Raw genomic sequence first — 20,874 nt, forward strand, 5'->3', positions numbered from 1 at the left:
CAGTAGCCTGTTTCCTTCCTTGCCCGTTACTGTCCCTGCAAGCCATTTGGGACCCCTGCCATAGTTTAGTACAAACACTTTGCCCCCTATCTCATTCCATCTCCCCCTCGAATTTCTGTCATGGTACTCAGTCAGCTTACGGCGCTTTGCCTCAATGATTTCGTGCATGTCTGGGAGGATTAATGAGAGCCTTGTTTTTAAAGTCCTTTTCATCAACAGTTGCGCGGGGGGATCCCAGTCAATGAGTGCGGACGAGATCTGTATGCCAGCAGCAGTCGCGACAGGCGACCCTGCAGCGAGGGACCTTGGATTTTAAGCATGCCTTGTTTAATGATTTGCACTGCACTCTCCGCCTGGCCGTTGGACGCCGGCTTGAACGGTGCCGTCTTGACGTGATTTATGCCGTGGTCACTTATAAAGTCTTGGAATTCTGCGCTGGTGAAGCACGGACCATTGTCACTGACCAATATGTCAGGGATTCCATGCGTTGCAAACATGGTTGCGAGGCTCTCCACAGTGGTGGAGGTTGTGCTTGAGTTTAAAATGGTGCATTCGATCCGCTTTGAAAATGCATCTACAACTACGAGGAACATTTTGCTTATGAATGGGCCCGCATAGTCTACGTGCACCCGCAACCATGGTTTGGTAGGCCAGGGCCAGGGACTCAGTGGAGCCTCCCTGGGGGCATTGCTAATTTGGGCACAAATGGTGCACCTTCGGACGCAGAGCTCCAAGTCCGCGTCAAAACCAGGCCACCAGACGTGGGATCTGGCTATGGCCTTCATGAGAACGATCCCCGGGTGCTCGCAGTGGAGCTCCCGGACAAATGCCTCTCTACCTCGCAGAGGCATGACTACTCGGCTGCCCCACATCAGGCAGTCTGCTTGTAGTGATAGCTCATGCATGCGCCTGTGAAAGGGTTTTAATTCCTCGGGGCAGGCATCGCGAGCCTCTGCCCAGTCACCGGTTAGGACACATCTTTTTACTAAGGATAACGTGGGGTCGCTGGCCGTCCAGACTCTGATTTGGCGAGCCGTCATGGGCGAACCTGTGGACTCAAAGGCATTGATTGCCATGACTATCTCACAGTCCTGTTCGTCAGACCCTTCCGTGGTCGCCAGGGGTAGCCTGCTGAGCGCGTCGGCACAGTTGTCTGTGCCTGGTCTGTGCCTTATGGTATAGTCGTAGGACGCCAGCATGAGTGCCCACCGTTGAATTCGCGCCGAGGCGTTGGCGTTTATTGCCTTGCTCTCGGATAGGAGGGACGTGAGGGGTTTGTGGTCTGTTTCTAACGCGAACTTGGCCCCGAAAAGGTATTGGTGCATTTTTTTGACACCGTACACGCACGCGAGCACCTCCTTCTCTACCATTCCGTACCCGCGCTCCGCCCTCGAAAGTGACCTGGAGGCATAAGCCATGGGTTGTAATTTGCCCGCACTATTGACATGTTGCAAAATGCACCCGACCCCATATGCTGACGCATCGCATGTGAGAACTAGCTTTTTACCTGGGTCAAAGAAAGTCAAAACACTGTTGGAACACAGAAGGTTGCGTGTCTTATTGAAGGCGCGTGCCTTATTGAAGGCGCGTTCCTGGGCGTACCCCCAAAACCAATCGCACCCCTTCCTGAGTAGCACGTGGAGAGACTCCAGCAGCGTGCTTAAGTTCTGCATAAAGTTCCCAAAGTAATTGAGTAGCCCGAAAAAGGCGCGCAGTTCTGAGACATTCCAGGACCTGGGTGCCAGGCGAATTGCTTCTGTTTTGGACTCTGTTGGGTGGATTCCATCAGCGGCATTCCTTCTGCCCAAAAATTCAACCTCGGGTGTGAGAAACAGACACTTGGATTTCTTGACTCGTAGGCCTACCCGACCGATCCAACCGCTTTAGTACTTCCTCCAAATTACGGAGATGGGAGTCGGTGTCCCTGCCCGTGATAAGTATGTCGTCTTGAAATACAACCGTCCCCGGGATGGACTTGAGCAGACTCTCCATGTTGCGCTAGAATATGGCAGCTGCCGACCTGATGCCGAATGGGCATCGATTGTACATGAAAAGGCCTCGATGTGTGTTGATGGTGGTGAGTAGCTTGGATTCCTCGGTCAATTCTTGCGTCATATACGCAGATGTGAGGTCTAGTTTTGAGAAAAGTTTACCTCCAGTCAATGTGGCAAATAAGTCCTCCGCTCTGGGCAGCGGGTACTGGTCCTGTAGGGAGACTCTGTTTATGGTAGATTTGTAGTCCCCACAGATTTGTACGGATCCATCAGGCTTCATGACTGGGACGATGGGACTTGCCCAGTTGCTAAATTCCACAGGTGACATAATGCCTTCCCGCAGAAGCCTGTCTAGTTCGTGTTCAATCTTTTCCCTCATCACATCGGGTACAGCTCTGGCCTTGTGATGGACCGGTCTAGCATCCTGTGTGATGTAGATTTTGACTTTGGCCCCTTTGAAAGTGCCCACACCTGCTGAAAGAGATGTTCAAATTGCTTTATAACTGTTGAGCAGGAGGTCTGTTCCTCTAATGACATGGCATGGACATCATCCCATTTCCAGTTTAGTTTTGCCAGCAGTGCTGGGGGGTCTCCGGGGACAATCCACAGGGGAAGTCGGTTCACTGTCCCTTTGTGTGTGACAGAGAGCATGGCGCTGCCGAGGACTGGTATGATTTCTTTGGTATATGTTCTTAGTTTGGTGTCGACCCTTGTGACCCTTTGGTCTGTCTCTTTTATGCTGCCACAGTTGTTCAAACTGTTGAGCGCCCATGAGAGATTGACTTGCTCCCGTATCCAGCTCCATGTTGACAGATATCCCGTTGAGTAGGACCCTCATCATTATAGGAGGCGTCCTGTTGTAGGAGCAGTGGCCATTGATCGTGTTGACCCGCTGTACATCGGTGTCCCGGGTACTGTCCCCACCATCTTCTGGTCCGCTTTCCGACCCATCCGATTCGTATACCAGCCGAGCTGCCGTTTTTTTGCACATGCGGGCCAAATGCCCTGTATATTCATAATTTCTGCAAACAGCCTGCTGAAATCAACATCCCCTCGACGAGTGCCCACCCCCACACCTCCAGCACAGACCTGTTCCATTATTCAAAGTGTTCCCAAAGAATGAGCTGCGTCTGGCTGATCTTTCTTGAGCTTCTCTCAGTTTGTAGTTGATTGCTCGCATTGCGGGTTGATGAAGTGTGAACGGCCGTTCCTGTGGCCCTTGATGGCTTCTGCCTGCTGTCGAGAGCCTGTTCTCCCGGTTTTGTCTGTGTGTGGGGGTAGCAGCTTGTTTAGTGTTGTGAACTTCTTGTTCCGATATTTCGTTAGTTGTCGTACCTGCATTGTAAATCAACCTCGTTTCTTCTTCCCCTACCAAGACTGTCTGTGCAACCTGTGCTGCTGCCTCTAAGGTCAGGTTTTTGGTCTCTATGAGCTTTTGGAATATGCCTGCATGGCCTATTCCTTCAATGAAAAAGTCTCTCAGCATTTCTCTCCTCAGTTCATCGGAGAACTCACATAAACTAGCCAACCTCCGAAGTTCCGCCTCAAAGTCGGGTATGCTCTGGCCCACACAGCGTCTATAGTTGTACTAGGGGGATCAAGGGATATGGCGAGAAAGCAGGAATGGGGTACTGAAGTTGCATGTTCAGCCATGAACTCATTGAATGGCGGTGCAGGCTAGAAGGGCCGAATGGCCTACTTCTGCACCTATTTTCTATGTTTCTAGAACCTGTGTCTGGCCATGTGTAGGCTGCTCGCTGGCTTCAGGTGGTCTCTTACCAGTGTGTTCAATTCTTCAAACGACTTGCTTGCTGGTTTCTCGTGTGCCAACAGATCCTTCGTTAAAGCGAATGTTTTCAAGCCACAGCTGGTCAAGAGATGGGCTCTTCTCTTGTCTGCCTTATCGTCACCCAACCAGTCTTTGGTTACAAAGCTTTGCTGGAGCCTTTCTATAAAGTCCTCCCAATTGTCTCCCGCATTGTACTTTTCATCTGATCCGTTGTTCGCCATTCTGTGGACTCTGTAATCCCGTAACTCGTCGCCACTGTAAAGTCCTGTCCCCTCAGTACAGATTCACACGAGGCATGTAGTGAAGTCAAGGTCACTCTGGACCTGCACCTTTATTTCACAGCTCTGGAATGCTGCACTTGCCTGAGACCTGTCCTTATATACCTGTCTCTTGCAAGTGCACCCCTGGTGGTAAGGTATGCTGGTGGTTACAGGTCATATCTTATTACAGTCATGTATAGCATGTTAGGATACAGTTATATATAATAATGTAAGATACATGACAGAAACGTGTCCTCTGAACACCTGGGGCTCGCTTGCCGTGTCGGAGCCTCGAGTAGAGTGAGTGCAGAGGCAGGGAAAGGGAGGAAAGAACAAAAGGGAAGGACTGGATGGGGTGGAAGGTAGGAGTGATTAAATGACAAAAGTGATGATGGGGTGAGGAACAAGGGGGTGGTAATGGGACAAATAAAGAAAGAAAAGATGAGTGTAGAGGAGGTGTAAGTGGGAATAGTAGAATCACCAACAGCTGCTATCCGAAAAAATGGGGCAGAAGTTATGCTCGGTGAGAAAGTAATGATGGGTTGAATGATTGAAAGAGGTGGCTGGACATAGATGGTCATGTTCTCTGGAATGTGATGGTTGTTGGAACTATGGACTAGTCACCTGTGAAATGTAGCACATTCGAAATGTAGTCTAAGAGATTGGCTTGATCTGCTGGAGCTTAACTTTAAAAGGGGCAGGGATAAATCTCTCAGCATTACCTTCGTTTGAGGTTTGATTTGTCGGGATGCTGGAAATGGGGAAGACATTTGGATCTTTATTTTTTGCAGTCGTAGACTTTTGAACTGTTTCAAAAGAGCGAGTCATAAATGTTGCCGAGATCATTCTTTGGCAGTACATTATTGGTGTGTAAAATAAGTTGCTTGCATCCCTTTATTAGCAATAAATAGCAGGCTCGCGGTTAAAAGCTACCCACACTGCAGCAGGCACCGTTAATGCAGCAAGGGAATGACGGCAACAATATTCCCATTACTTCCTGGCACCAATAGTTCTGCCAATCCCACAGAACCGGTTCAAGTCCGAGATGCCGGAGGCATACAGATTTCTGTGCAGACACACCTGGAGATGAGGAGATGAGTTTATTGGAGTGATCAGCTGCTGTTGTTCTGAATGTTTGTTTTTGTTTAATGTGCCAATCTTTGTCTTGGAGATTTGACTTCCCTTCCTCTGGCTCCAGACAGTCTCTGTGTCATCTCCACTACAGGCACGGTTCTTGCTCTTTGAGTTTATCTCCAAGGTGTCATTCATGTGTGTAGGCATGCTGCGAAGATAAGAGTCTTTAGAAACAGAGGTTGTGCAATGAGGTGTTTGTACAAATTTCTTTTGGGTCAACTCTTTGGATTACCATTTCATGGGTGCCGGCCATTCTGTGATATCTTAACCAGGGAACCACCTGCAGCTCTGATCCCAGACGGGTAGTGTCGACAGAATTTGAGGGGAGTGTTGCGGCAGGATCCAATTCTGACCTTACCCAGAGTCCAGACAGGCACTTTGCAGTAGGGGCGACAAGATAGTGGCCTTCCCTTTCATTTCCACAGTGCCCCCGCACCCCGCCCCCCCCCAACAAAGGAACCAAATGTGGCTCCCGCACTTACTAAGGGTAGAATACAGAACTTTCTGCTCTGCATGGCTCGGTACTAAACCGAGTGGTACTTTACCCAGTAAACCATTAGTTATATTTACTGCAGCAGAAAAACTTTTACACCAACCAAAGTCCAGCTCATTCCTTGGCCTAGTCTGCATTAGCCCATTTAGTGCGGGCCTGGGGGAGGGGGGCACTACATCTGGACATGGGGGTAAGCAACTCCCACTCATATTCTCTTTCCAGTAACCTCTGCTGGAAAGTGTAAGCATGGAGCCATGAGGTGGAGGCGGGAGTAGACTTTGCAGGAACCCCTCACAGGAACCTGAACACCAACCAAAGTCTGTGATATCACCTTCAGCTCCAATCCCAGGCGGGTAGTGTTGGCAGAATAAAAAGTAAAAATAACGGGGAAGGTGGCTCAACCGTGGTTAACAAGGGAAATTAAGGATAGTGTTAAATCCAAGGAAGAGGCATATAAATTGGCCAGAAAAAGCAGCAAACCCGAGGACTGGGAGAAATTTTAATATTCAGCAGAGGAGGACAAAGGGTTTAATGAGGAGGGAGAAAATAGAGTATGAGAGTAAGCTTGCTGGGAACATAAAAACTGACTGCAAAAGCTTCTATAGATATGTGAAGAGAAAAAGATCAGTGAAGACAAATATAGGTCCCTTGCAGTCAGATTCAGGTGAATTTATAATGGGGAACAAAGAAATGGCAGACCAGTTGAACAAATACTTTGGTTCTGTCTTCACAAAGGAAGACACATATAATGTTCCGGAAACACCAGAGGACTCAGGTTCTAGCGAGAAGGAGGAACTGAAGGAAATCCTTATTAGTCAGGCCGATAAATCCTCAGGGCCTGATAGTCTGCATCCCAGAGTACTTAAGGAAGTAGCCCTAGAAAGTGTGGATGCATTGGTGATCATTTTCCAACAGTCTATCGACTCTAGATCAGTTCCTATGGACTGGAGGGTAGCTAATGTAACACCACTTTTTAAGAAAGGAGGGAGAGAGAAAATGGGGAATTATAGACCGGTTAGCCTGACATCAGTAGTGGGGAAAATGTTGGAATCAATTAATAAAGATGAAATAGCAGCACATTTGGAAAGCAGTGACAGGATCAGTCCAAGTCAGCATGGATTTGTGAAAGGGAAATCATGCTTGACAAATCTAGAATTTTTTGAGGATGTAACTAGTAGAGTGGACAAGGGAGAACCAGTGGATGTAGTGTATTTGAACTTTCAAAAGACTTTTGACAAGGTCCCACACAAGAAATTGGTGTGCAAAATTAAAGCACATGGTATTGGGGGTAATGTATTGATGTAGATAAAGAATTGGTTGGCAGACAGGAAGCAGAGAGTCGGGATAAACGGGTCCTTTTCAGAATGGCAGGCAGTGACTAATGGGGTGCCGCAGGGCTCAGTGCTGGGACCCCAGCTATTTAAAATAGACATCAATGATTTAGATGAAGGAATTGAATGTAATATCTCCAAGTTTGCAGATGACACTAAGCTGGGTGGCGGTGTGAGCTGTGAGGAGGATGCTAAGAGGCTGCAGGGTGACTTGGACAGGTTAGGTGAGTGGGCAAATGCATGGCAGATGCAGTATAATGTGGATAAATATGAGGTTATCCACTTTTGTGGCAAAAACATGAAGGCAGAATATTATCTGAATGATCGAGATAAGGAAAAGGGGAGGTGCAACCAGGTGTCATGGTACATCAGTCATTGAAAGTGGGCATGCAGGTACAGCAGGCGGTGAAGAAGGCAAATGATATGTTGGCCTTCATAGCTAGGGGATTTGAGTATAAGAGCAGGGAGGTCTTACTGCAGTTGTACAGGGCCTTTGTGAGGCCTCACCTGGAATATTGTGTTCCGTTTTGGTTTTCTAATCTGAGGAAGTTCTTGCTATTGAGGGAGTGCAGCAAAGGTTCACCAGACTGATTCCAGGGATGGCAGGACTGACTTATGAGGATAAAATGAACCTGTATTCACTGGAGTTTAGAAGAATGAGAGGGGATCTCATAGAAACATATAAAATTCTGACAGGACTGGACAGGTTAGATGCAGGAAGAATGTTCTCGATGTTGAGGGAGTCCAGAACTAGGGGACACAGTCTAAGGATAAGGGGTAAGCCATTTAGGACAGAAATGAGGAGAAACTTCTTCACTCAGAGAGTTGTTAACCTGTGGAATTTCCTACCGCAGAGAGTTGTTGATGCCAGTTCGTTCGATATATTCAAGAGAGAGTTAGATATGGCCCTCACGGCTATAGGGATCAAGGGGTATGGAGAGAAAGCAGGAAAGGGGTACTGAGATGAATGATCAGCCATGATCTTATTGAATGGTGGTGCAGGCTCGAAGGGCCGAATGGCCTACTTCTGCACCTATTTTCTATGTTTCTAACAGGAGCAGGCCATTCAACTCCTTGAACCTGCTCTGTCATTCAATGAGATCATGGCTGATCTGTCATTCATTCATTCATAGGCAGTCCCTGGAAATCGAGGAAGACTTGCTTCCACTCTATTAGTGAGTTCTCAGGTGACTGAACAGCCCAATACAGGAATTACAGTCTCTGTCACAGGTGGAACAGACAGTCATTGAAGGAAAGGGTGGGTGAACTGGTTTGCCGCATGCTCCTTCCGCTGCCTGCACTTGGTTTCTGCACGCTCTCCATTTACCCTCCTTGGTTCCACATCCCTTAATACTCATCAATCTCTGTTTTGAAATTTTCAATTGACCCCCAGCCCCAACAGCTATTTGAGAGAGAGAGAGTTCTGGATTTCCATGAGCCTTTGTGTGAAGAAGTGCTTCCTGACATCACCCCTGAATGGCCTAGCTCTGGTTTTCAGATTATGCCTCTTTGTTCTGGACTTCCTCACCAGAGGAAATAGCTTCTCTCTATCTACCCTATCAAATCCTTCAATCGTCTTCAGCACCTCAAGTAGATCACCCCTTAATTTTACATGTGTGAGGGAATACAGGCCTAGTTTATGCAACGTATTCTCCTGGTTTAAACCTTTTAGCCCCAGTATCATTCTGGTGAACCTGCAACACCCCTCAAGGACAATATATCCTGCGGAATACCCTATTGATATTTACTGCCTGGGCTAAACTTGGCTGGATTATTTGCACCTAATTCCAAATGATCCAAAACCAGGGAAATTGGGAGAAGTACAAACCAAAGTAAACCAGTTTGCATCGATTTCTATCTGACTTTGAACATGCGAACAATGACGGACAGGAAAAAGAGCCTCTGGGCCATTGAGCCTGCCCCACACAATTGTGATACCTTGTATTTCACAACATGTACTCTGCACCCCAGCCAAAACCATGTGATCTCCTGGTGGAGGCAAAAAAAAAGATCGAAAAGCTCAGGCTAATTAGGGGGAATGGGGGGAATGGGGGGAATGGGGAAACCTAGGAAATTCCTCTCCGACCCATCTAGGCGATCGAAACTAGTCCAGGAGATCACACTGGCCCTGAATTCCCGACAGTAACTATCTTCTCGGGTGGATATCATGCGGCACAATCTATTTTCAAGTTCTTAAATTCTTTCTAAAACAATATGGTCGTCGATGTTAATATTGCTAGGAACATTATGAAATTCTAATAGTTGAGCACCACCTTCAAGGCTGAAGACCGATGGAAAGTACTCTGTTAATATTTCTGCCGTACCCAGTGAGTCCTTTAAAACCTGTCCGTGAACATCTTTCACTGGCTTTGAAGTTCATCTCTTTGTGCTGGTTGCTAAGGTGACTGTTTCCCATCATGCCTCTTCCATATGCTACTCAAACAGTGGATCAGAATCCTCGATTGTTTTCTGTTTTTTGTTTTGCAGAGAGAATGCCGAACTGCTCGAAGAAGCCAAGAAGATGGAAATGGCGAAATTCCGTTACATTCTCCCAGTGTATGGGATCTGCAAGGACCCAGTGGGGCTGGTCATGGAGTACATGGAGACCGGTTCTCTGGAAAAACTGCTAGCCTCAGAGCTGTTGCCATGGGAACTGCGTTTCCGCATTATCCACGAGACGGCAGTGGGCATGAATTTTCTTCACTGCATGTCCCCTCCCCTACTGCACCTGGATCTGAAGCCTGCAAACATACTGCTGGATGCACACCATCATGTCAAGGTAAATGCTGAAGCCCTAACAGAATAATTCTTTCTGCTTTTGTATGGTTTTTGTTTTTCCTCATTCTCCCTGCCTCCACTGTGTAACCCAGTTACATTCTCCCAGCCCCTGTCCTGTAACCCAATCACATTCTCCCATTTCCTGCCGTGTAACCCAATCACATTCTCCCTGCCCCCGCCGTATAACCCAATCACATTCTCTTGCCGTGTAACCCAATCTCATTCTCCCTGCCCCGACGTGTAACCCAATCACATTCTCCCACCGTGTAACCCAATCACATTCTTCCTGCCCCGCCGTGTAACCCAATCACATTCTCCCGCCATGTAACCCAATCACATTCTCCCTGCCCCTGCCGTGTAACCCAATCACATTCTCTTGCCATGTAACCCAATCACATTCTCCTGCCATGTAACCCAATCACATTCTCCCGCCATGTAACTCAATCACATTCTCCCATCTCCCGCCGTGTAACCCAATCACATTCTCCCACCTCCCACCATGTTATCAAATGCCATATATCATTCCACAGCCATCTATCTGCTCAATGTGAATGTGGTCTCTAACTGGTTGGTGTCTGCAGCCTGGTCTCTACTCAGCGTTTCCCCAGTGACAAAGCTAAGATTGAGGAAATGCTTTGTGGGAAATCATTGGGTAAAATTAAATAGAAAGAAAGAAAGACTTGGATTTATATAGCATCTTTCACGACCACCGGACGTCTCAAAGCACAGGCTTGTGGAGCGGTTGCACTGTGAGTGGCTTAGCCAGTCACGTGATGTTCATAAGACTCCATAAAATCCCAGTTAATTGAGTTCAGGTTCTCCATGATGAGGCGTGCACTTATGAGCCTGGTGGATGAACCGGTAGTGTTCAGTTTGATTGTTCAACCTTTGCTAATAAACCAGCTAGTTCTTCACAGCAAATGTGTAGCTGTGAATTCTTAAACAAAGAACCGATGAAGCAAATACATTAGGCCATTAGGCCCATCGTGGCCTATGCCTACTCTTTGAAAGAGCTATCCAATTAATCTCACTCCCCCTGCCCTTTCCACACAGGCCAACAACATTTTCCTTTTCATAAGAACATAAGAGATAGGAGCAGGAGTAGGCCATTTGACCCCTCGAGCTTGCTCCGCCATTCAATAAGATCATGGCTGATCTGATCATGGACTCAGCTCCACTTCCCTGCCCGCTCCCCACAATCCTTTACTCTCTCATCGCTCAAAGATCTGTCTATCTCTGCCTTAAATATATTCAATGACCCAGTCTCCACAGCTCAATGGGGCAGAGAATTCCACAGATGTACAACCCTCAGAGAAGAAATTTATCCTCAAGTAATTTCAAGTAATTTTGTTTTTTAAAGTTAGTTTTGAATCTGCTTCCATCACCATTTGAGGCAGTGCATTCCAGATCATAAATACTCGCTGCGTAAAAAGAATTCTCCTCATATCTTCATTGGTCCTTTTGCCAATTATCTTCAGTCTGGTGTCCTCTGGTTACAGACCCTCCTGCCAGTGGAAACAGTTCCTGTTTATTTATTCTATCAAAACCCTTCATGAGTTTGAACACCTATTAATTCGCCCCTTAACCCTCTCTGCTCTCAGGTGAACAACCCCAGCTTCTCTCGTCCCACCCGAGGCCTAGAATTCTGTGGCATAATGTGTTGAAGCACCAATCAACGTGTCTTCGCAAATGTTTTGTAGAGCATTATAATTTCCCATCAACATTTTTAAAAATAATTTTTTTTTAATCCTGAGGAAAAAAAAAGTAGAACAGATGACAATGAAACAGTCTAGAGAATGAGCCAATGTTCTCACCTGCTCAGCTGTTTGAAGGGGTTAATGACAATTATATAATACTCTCCTTTTAATATTGATGATAGAAAAGGTCACCTGAGTTTTCTATTGTACTCTCATTCTGCTTTCATAATCTGTGAGGCTTTTGCGATGTTGTACATTAAACCTTTTCTCTGTATAGATCTCAGACTTTGGGTTGGCGAGATGGAATGGATTGTCTAACTCGCAAGACATCAGTATGGATGGTTTCTGTGGTACAATCGCATACCTGCCTCCAGAACGTTTACGGCAGAAGAGAAATTCTGACATTAAGCATGACGTATACAGGTTCGACACTTTCCCCTTCACCCTTAATGAAGGCTTGTATTATAATCGGTCACACATACATTGCTGCCAGTGGCAAAAGATGGCTGCCAGTGGTGGCGCGTTCAGTTGGAGCCACCATGTTTGTTCTGGGTGTCGGTGAGTTCAGCACGGGTGGTTTTTCCACTGTGCTATCCTCCAACAGCAGAAGGTTATCTTAAAAAAAAACATCCTGACTGTTTCCAGTGGTCTGGGATGGTTGTTAGCAAATCTTGGCATAAATTTCCAGTGGATTTCTCAGCAAACAACGGGGGTCAATTTTATTAAGTATCTGCCCTTGTTACAGGCAGCTGTCCTTTTAGACCAGTGGACTTTAAACACTGTGTGTCAGAGGCCATTGATGCTTGGGAATATTTTATGCTAAGATATCAGAAATGCTGAAGCAGCTAGCAGGAAGTGTTGATATCCCCGGCTATGTTCAAAAGAGAGGATGCTCATCTCCATTTGTAACTTTGCTCGGTGCTAAATTCCTCTTTGACAGTCCTCTTAGATAGTTTAAACACCTCTCCAATTGTTTCTTTTCTTGTTGCAGCTTTTCCATCGTCATCTGGGGGATTTTAACACAGAAGAAGCCTTTTGCAGGTATGTACTGCGAGAGATTCCCTTTTCCCACCGATGTACCTTGAGGTTGAAAGAGCCTTGGTCCAGCAACGTAGACACGTTCTGTTTATAAAAATGCAAATTTCAATTCAATAAACCACATTATTCTATCTGTCCAGCTTTGAGTGGAAAGGTTCTTACTCATTATCTGGGATCTGTGCTGTGACTGATGCTGCCTCCTTCCTTTCCATTAACTTGGGAAGAGGCTCTGTTCTGACTCCTGCTTTGTTCCTCCTTCAAAACAATAAGCTTTGCTCTGTATTCAGTCTTTTGCTGACGTTTCCATTCTACCTTTACCAACTTCCTTCAGAGTGCATGCATCCTTCATTTCTCTTACAATACAAATACTTTTTACAATATTGGAATGTGGGCAATCATTTATTGTCTATTCCTAGTTTTCCTGAGATGGTGATGGTGGCCTTGTTCTCGGTAGCAACTGTTTTGCCACAACACAGTAGCTTGCTAACCCAGACCAGTAAGAATCAACCACATGGTGTGGGATTGGAGTCACCTATAGGCCGGAGCAGGTAGAAGTAGCTGATCTCCTAACAGTTGAGCTTTAATGGCACCTCACCAATGTTCATGGTCATTTTGTTCTGTGCGATCTCATAACTGATCAACTTTATTGAATTGCACAACTTTCCACAACCCGAGTTGTTAGTCCAACACCGAAAAACACTACCCTACAGTACCCTGAATCACTGCAGTTTGATCTTCTGGGAATAAAGGGATATGATAACAAAGCAGGCTCATGGGATTAAGGCAACTGCTTGTGGAAAGGCTAAACACCAATGGCCTGTTCTGTGTTGTAAACTCTTTAATTCCTCATGCCCTTCAAAATATTAATACAATATTCTTCCAACTCTACAAAGACCTTTCTCTGGCAGGTCCTGCCAACAGCTCCCACCTCATGCCCTGTCAAATGCACCCTTACTTATTCATCGATTGACATTCTTAGCCTCACAATCTTCTTCTATCTAAAATGGAACTCTCAGATCCCCTATATTGCTAAAGTTCCAAAAACCAACAAAAACTCTATTTTCTTCTTTGTACCAAATATTTATTTTCCCCTTAATAGCTCCTAAAATGCCAAAATCTATCCAAAGTTTGAATACCGTTCCCATATCTGGAATATTTTTCTGACACTGTTTAGCATTCCTGGACAGCTTAGAAAAAGATTGTCGTCTGATGGGAGACCCATGTCTCATTCCTTGAACATTCACTCACTCCTGTACCACTGTTACTCTCACACACTTTCTCACTCACTGTCTCACACTTACTTATTCTCTCTCTCTCAGTTCTATCTCTCTCTCTCTCTCCCCCTCTCTTTCTCTCTCTCCCCTTCTCTTTCTCTCTCTCCCCCTCTCTTTCTCTCTCTCCCCCTCTCTTTCTCTCTCTCCCCCTCTCTTTCTCCCTCTCCCCCTCTCTTTCTCCCTCTATTGACAAATCAGTTTTAGATTACATTGGATAAACATCAGTGCATCGCTTGTGGATGATAGCATTGCAATACTTGTAATAGGCCACCTCCCTCCCCTCAGGAAAAATAAAAACATTGGATATCAATTTGAGGACATTAGTTAGTCCTGAGGAAAGGAACATTTTCCATTTTGGCTGGCAGGCATGAGGTACTCCAGTCCAGTATGAGCACTGCAAAGCTCCCTCTACTCTTCCCCAACAATGTGCCCCAGTCACACTCTCAGCCAAGCAATCCCGACTGTACCAGTGCGATACATGGCAGCTATCCCCATTAGTTGCAAAAACAGAAAATGCTGGAAATACTCAGCAGGTCAGGCAGCATCTGTGGAGAGAGAAACAGAGTTAACATAAGAACATAACATAAGAACAAGGAGCAGGAGTAGTCCATACGGCCCCTCGAACCTGCTCTGCCATTCAACATGATCATGGCTGATCTGATCATGGACTCAGCTCCACTTCCCCGTCCACTCCCCATAACCCTTTATCCCCTTATCAGTTAAGAAACTGTCTATTTCTGTCTTAAATTTATTTAATGTTCCAGCTTCCACAGATTCACAACCCTCAGAGAAGAAATTTCTCCTCATCCCGTTCTAAATGAGCGGCCCCTTATTCTAAGATCAAGCCCTCTATTCTAATCTCCCCCACCAGTGGAAACATCCTCTCTGCATCCACCTTGTCAAGCCCCCTCACAATCTGATACGTTTCAGGTTAATGATCCTCCGTCAGATGTTGCCTGACCTGCTGAGTATTTCCAACAATTTCTGATTTGCTTTCAGATTTCCAACAGCCACAGTATTTTGCTTTTGTACTTCCATTAGTTGGATTGTTGTGAAGTACTCGGCAGTGTTGTACATGTGTACCCAAACTCATTTCACATAGGATCCTTGCAGGCAGAGGAGACTTTTTTCTCATTAGTCATAAGTGAGTTTGAATACAAGAACCAAAGAAGCAAGGTGAAGGCCAGTTGCAATCCATCGCCAAGTTCTGGATGCAATAAAAACAGACAATGCTGGAAATCTCAGCGGGTCAGGCAGCATCTGTGGAGAGAAAAAACAGAGTTAATGTTTCGGGTAAACGACCCTTCATCAGAACTGCCGAGTGTTCGAAAAGAGCAGATTCTTAAACACTGAAGGGGGGAGGGAGGAAAGAACAAAAGGCAAGGTCTGTGATAGGGTGGGAGGCAGGAGAGATTAGAGAGACAAAGGGATGGTGGGCCGAATTCAAATGGTAATAATAGAGGTTACAAAAAGGTTCATCTGGATAGGGTGTGAATGGCGTAGTAATGACCAGCTGCCATTATAGACAAAGAGGGAAAAAAATGAAGAAAAAAAACATAAGATGGGGGGAGGGTGTGGAGGAAAGGGAGCCACAGATGGCCAGAGGTTACGCTCTGAAATTGTTGAACTCGATGTTGAGTCCAGAAGGCTGTAAAGTGCCGAAACGAAAGATGAGGTGCTGTTCCCTGAGTTTGCATTGAGCTTCATTGGAACAGTGCAGGAGTCCGAGGGTGGAGATATCAGAGTGGGAGTGGAGTGGAGAATTAAAGTGACAGGCCACCGGAAGCTCAGGGTCACACACGGACTGAATAATGGCTGTAATAAGTTGTTGCAAATAAATTACCCGCACTGGGATACATGACAGTAGCCTTTATGTGTTACCGAATATTCTGATGTTTTTAAAAAGAAAAATTTGCATTTATATAGTGCTTTTCACAACCACCGGATGTCTCAAAGCACTTTACAGCCAATGAAGTACTTTTGGAGTGTAGTCACTGTTGTAATGTTGGAAACACAGTAACCAATTTGCGCACAGCAAGCTCCCACAAACAGCAATGTGATAATGAGCAGATAATTTATTTTAGTGATAGATATTGGCCAGGACACCAAGGATAACTCCAATGCTCTTCCTTGAAGTAGTGCTTTTATGTCCACCTGAGCAGGCAGACAGGGCCTCGGTTTAACATCTCATCTGAAAGACAGTGACTTCGACAGTGCAGCACTGCACGGGAGGGTCAGCCTAGATTTTTTTATGTGTACAAATCCCAGGAGTGGGACTTGAACCCACAACCTACTGACTCCAAGGCGAGTGTGCTGCCCACTGAGCCACAGCTGACACTGTTTTACTTAGATCTGTTTGGCCCAGTTGGTAGCACTCTCGCCTCTAGGTTACAAGGGAGTGAGTTCAAACCCCATCTCTGGGAGTAGTACATATAATCTGGTGCATTATTGAGAGTGTTATCTTGTTGGAAGTATCGCAAGAAGAGGAGGGAGTCTTTCCAGTGTCCTGACCTAGATTCCACCCTCAACTGATACCCCAGAAAATTGGCTGTTTGTGAGACCAGATGCAGAATACTTCCTGTTTCTCTCCATAAAGAATCATAGAATGGTTACAGTACAGAAGGAGGCCACTGGCCCGTCGAGCCTGTGCTGGCTCTCTGCAAGAGCACCTCAGCTAGTCCCACTCCCCCAGCACTTTCCCCGTAGCCCTGCAATTATTTTTCCTTCAGATACTTAACCAATTCCCTTTTGAAAGCCCTGATTGCGTCTGCCTCCATCACCCTCTCAGGCAGCACATTCCAGATCCTAACCACTTGCTGCGTAAAAATGTTTTCCCTCATGTCACCTTTGGTTCTTCCAATCGCCTTAAATCTGTGTCCTCTGGTTCTCGACCCTTCCACCAATGGGAACAGTTTCTCTCTCTCTACTCTGTCCAGACCCCTCATGATTTTGAACACCTCGATCAAATCTCCTCTCAACCTTTTCAGCTCTAAGGAGAACAGCCCCAGCTTCTCCAGTCTATAACTGAAGTCCCTCATTCCTGGGACCATTCTTTTCTGCTCCCTCTCTAAGGCCTTCACATCCTTCCTAAAGTGTGGTGCCCAGAATTGGACACAATACTCCAGTTGAGGCTGAACCAGTGTTTTATGCAGGTTCGTCATAACTTCTTTGTTTTTGTACGCTATGCCTCTATTTATGAAGCCCAGGATCCCGTAAGCTTTTTTAACTGCTTTCTCAACCTGCCCTGCCACCTTCAACGATTTGTGTACATATACCCCCCGGTCTCTCTCTCCCTGCTAGAATTGTACCCTTACTATACCCTAACCATTAGTATGCTTCAAATATGAGATAATTTGAGATGTGCTGAACTGCCATTTAAATGCCAGCATTACTCACTATACTGACGTACTATATTGCTTTTCAATTTTCAGCTGAAACAAATATTCTGCACATTATGGTGAAAGTAGTCAGTGGTATTCGACCTGATTTATCAGCGATTCCTAAATCCAGGCCACCAGCGTGCAAGAGTTTATTAAAACTAATGCAGCGATGCTGGGCAGAGGTCCCCAGCAGCCGCCCGACATTTCAAGGTAAAACATGTTTCTAAAAAAATATATTTAAGGAGTATTGTCATTGGCCATGCAGATCGCTACAGGAAATAATCTGCACCTCCATCCACACCATCCCATCCTGTCTGCAAACTATTTCTATGGGCGTTGGGGAAGGACAGAGATGTTGATGTTGGACAGTAGAACTGTTCTACCTACTGCTCTGGCAATCGGCACTCCCAGGGCAGGTACATGATCGATGCCTGGATTATGAATAATTTCAGATCAGCCCCTTCTTACTGCACCCACGTCTTGCTTCAATTTCGGATGCCAACCATCCTCCTGGTCAACTAATACCAATTATAGCCGCTTTTTTGTATTGTGTACTTGTGCCCAATAGGAAGGGAGCTGTGGTCGACCTGTCTCGTGTATGTGTGTGTATGTGTGAGTGTGTGTGTGTACGTGTGTGTGTGTGTGTGTACGTGTATGTGTGTGTGTGTGTGTGTGTGTACGTGTGTGTGTATGTGTGTGTGTGTACGTGTGCGTGTGTGTGTGTGTGTGTACGTGTGTGTGTGTGTACGTGTGTGTGTGTGTGCGTGTGTGTGTGTGTGTGTGTGCGTGTGTGTGTGTACGTGTGTGTGTACGTGTGTGTGTGTGTGCGCGTGTGTGTGTGCGTGCGCGTGTGTGTGTGCGCGTGTGTGTGCTTGTGTGTGTGCGCGCGTGTGTGTGTGTGCGCGCACATGTGTGCACGTGTGTGTGTGTGTGCGCGTGTGTATGTGTGTGAGTGTGCATGTGTGTGCGCGCGCGTGTGTGCGCATGTGTGTGCGTGTGCGCGTGTGTGTGCGCGTGTGTGTGCGCGTGTGTGTGTGCGCGTGTGTGCGCGCGCGTGTGTGCGCGCGTGTGCGTGCGCGTGTGTGTGTGCGCGTGTGTGTGTGCGTGTGTGTGTGTGCGCGTGTGTGTGTGTGCGCGTGTGTGCGTGCGCGTGTGTGTGTGTGTGCATGCGCGTGTGTGCGCGTGTGTGTGCCAGTGTGTGTGCGTGTGTGTGTGTGTGTGCGTGTGTGTGTGCGTGTGTGTGTGTGCGCGTGTGTGTGTGCGCGTGTGTGTGCGTGTGTGTGTGTGTGCGCGTGTGTGTGCGCGTGTGTGTGCGCGTGTGTGTGTGTGTGCGTGTGTGTGTGTGCGTGTGTGTGTGTGTGTGCGTGTGTGTGTGCGTGTGTGTGTGCGTGCGCGTGTGTGTGCGCGTGTGTGTGCGTGTGTGTGTGCGTGCGCGTGTGTGTGCGCGTGTGTGTGCGCGTGTGTGTGTGTGTGCGTGTGTGTGTGTGCGTGTGTGTGTGCGTGTGTGTGTGCGTGTGTGCGTGTGCGTGTGTGCGTGTGTGTGTGTGCGTGCGTGTGTGTGTGTGCGTGTGTGTGTGTGGGTGCGTGTGTGTGCGCGTGTGTGCGTGTGCGTGTGTGTGTGTGTGCGCGCGGGTGTGTGTGTGCGCGCGGGTGTGTGTGTGTGTGTGCGCGCGTGTGTGTGTGCGCATGTGTGCGCGCGGGTGTGTGTGTGTGCGCGCGCACGTGTGTGTGTGTGTGTGTGCGGCCGCGCGGGTGTGTGTGTGTGCGTGCGTGTGTGTATGTGTGCGCGTGTGTATGTATTGAGAGAGAGAAATTTCTGACCCACTAGTCTGCCCTGGTCTCGGAGCTTAAAGGTGTGTTGGGATACTATCCTTTCACCTTGTCCTTTGTCCCAACTTCCCCGAATGAATTCCCCCTCTGATTTCTCCCTATCCACCGTGCCCGTCTCATTATGTTTAAAATAAATGTCATAATGTTAAAGGCACAATATGCAACGGAGACTACTAACACAAGTCATTTTGTCTTGAAAGAAATCACTTCAGAAACAGAAGAACTCAGCACCAAACCACAAGAGATGGCACAGGAGAAGCCACGAGAGCAGCCTCTGGATTGTGGCCAAACCCACGAGCCAAACAGAAAGGTAAAACTTACGTGTTTCAGCTTTAAAGGGGGCAATTGAATCAAGTTTGAACGGCTCATAGAAGCATCCAAACCTGATGGCGTAACTTGCGAAGCATCTCCCAATGCACCAACCTAAATTGGGAAATGCAACTTCCTGTTTAGTCAGGAGTACAGAGACAACTTGTACACAAATCATAGCTTATTAAAACTTGAGATCATCATTGACTGACTGGTTGGCTTGATGAAGACATATGAATTTCAGAATCAATTGTAAGCTGTCTCTCTCATTGTCAGTTTTCTCCGCCGTTACTGCAAGGTTTTGCCTCTTGACAGGGTACAATTGATGCCCCACAGTCCTCGGATATCTTGCTCGGGTACACATTCTTCACGTGTCAGCTTAGAGATACTCACACTCACTCCAATACACCCTCATAGGAGGGGCGACTAAATAATGCTCAGGGTTGGGAACCTTCTTCACTGCTCCCAAAGCAATCAAGCTTGCTAACATTGTAATTTAATCATCAATGTAGGATTTGCAAATACCCAATTCCTTATACACTGCAGTTACTGGTCTAAATCTAAACCAGAAACAGGAAATGCACAGCAGGTCAATCCGATCGATTTGAAGGGAAAAGACATTTCGGGTCTAGGGGAACATCCATTATCTGCCATAGTGAAGGGGAATACTCCTCTACCCCCCCCCCCCCCCCCCCAGTAAATAATAGAAATTGGGAGATGATAGAGCCCCTAATACCTTGCTTGTATGGTATAGCAATATCCCAAGATCTGGACTCGAGCCAAATACAAGACAGATAACAAAGTGAGTTTTATCTTGTTTTGGCCACACAGGAGGGCTTCCTGTGCAGTGAGGGGATGCAAGGCTTTGTCCTAGTAACATTCTGTTGGATAATTGGGAAGGTAGATAATGAGCACAGATAATAGATATTTGGTTCTACATAGTTCATACTTGCTATATTCTAAATTAACCTGCAGTGGGTGGGTAATATTCCCACAAAGGTTGTTGCCATATCCAGCCACAAGAAGTGCTGACTGGAGGCTGACCTTGTTCCCAGGTGGTCCGAGAGTACACCAGCGAGCCGGTTAGCCCCTAGGCTGGTGCTACAGCTACGCTGGCAGCCTTCAGCTGCAGAAGGCGTATAGCACAAGAATGTTCTAGATGAGGGAATAATGGAGGTACTTGCCTTGTTCCCTGTTGGCTAATTGAAGATGGTGAGTGAGAAATTTGGTGTTGCCGCTTTGAGGCGGTGATGCTGCCTTTAACGCTGGACGATATCTACCACCTCCAGGTGGGATATTCAGTTGTATCACCCGAAGTGGAGTGCTAAAGAGGTGGAAAAAAACATCCACCTCACCCACACTTTCCCACCCCTGCAACAAATAAATGGAAGTTTAAAAACTGAAGTTTCAGCACTTGCCTTGCGCTCCAGACGATATGGCCCCGGGATTGTCACTGGACCGACTGCTTTCCCCGGCTGGTCTCAGCACCAGGCGCTACGGCAGGCGAGAGAGTCAGTTTTGCAAATGGGGCGTTATGGGTGTTACACACGCAGTGATGTTACCGAGT

At 46.8% G+C, this 20,874-nt stretch overlaps 1 protein-coding gene across 1 annotated transcript in view; it reads left to right on the top strand.

Annotated features, from left to right (window-relative positions):
• ripk4 (receptor-interacting serine-threonine kinase 4) overlaps positions 1–20,874 on the top strand; it is a 61,879-nt gene that overhangs the window by 33,743 nt on the left and 7,262 nt on the right. The window contains exons 2-6 of the mRNA XM_070893206.1: positions 9,489–9,780; positions 11,754–11,899; positions 12,468–12,517; positions 17,220–17,378; positions 19,199–19,308. Of these exons, the coding sequence (XP_070749307.1) occupies positions 9,489–9,780; positions 11,754–11,899; positions 12,468–12,517; positions 17,220–17,378; positions 19,199–19,308 (757 nt within the window). The remainder of the gene's footprint in view (positions 1–9,488; positions 9,781–11,753; positions 11,900–12,467; positions 12,518–17,219; positions 17,379–19,198; positions 19,309–20,874) is intronic.

This window comes from Pristiophorus japonicus, chromosome 11 (genome assembly GCF_044704955.1).
Source record: "Pristiophorus japonicus isolate sPriJap1 chromosome 11, sPriJap1.hap1, whole genome shotgun sequence".
Taxonomy (NCBI): Eukaryota; Metazoa; Chordata; class Chondrichthyes; family Pristiophoridae; genus Pristiophorus; species Pristiophorus japonicus.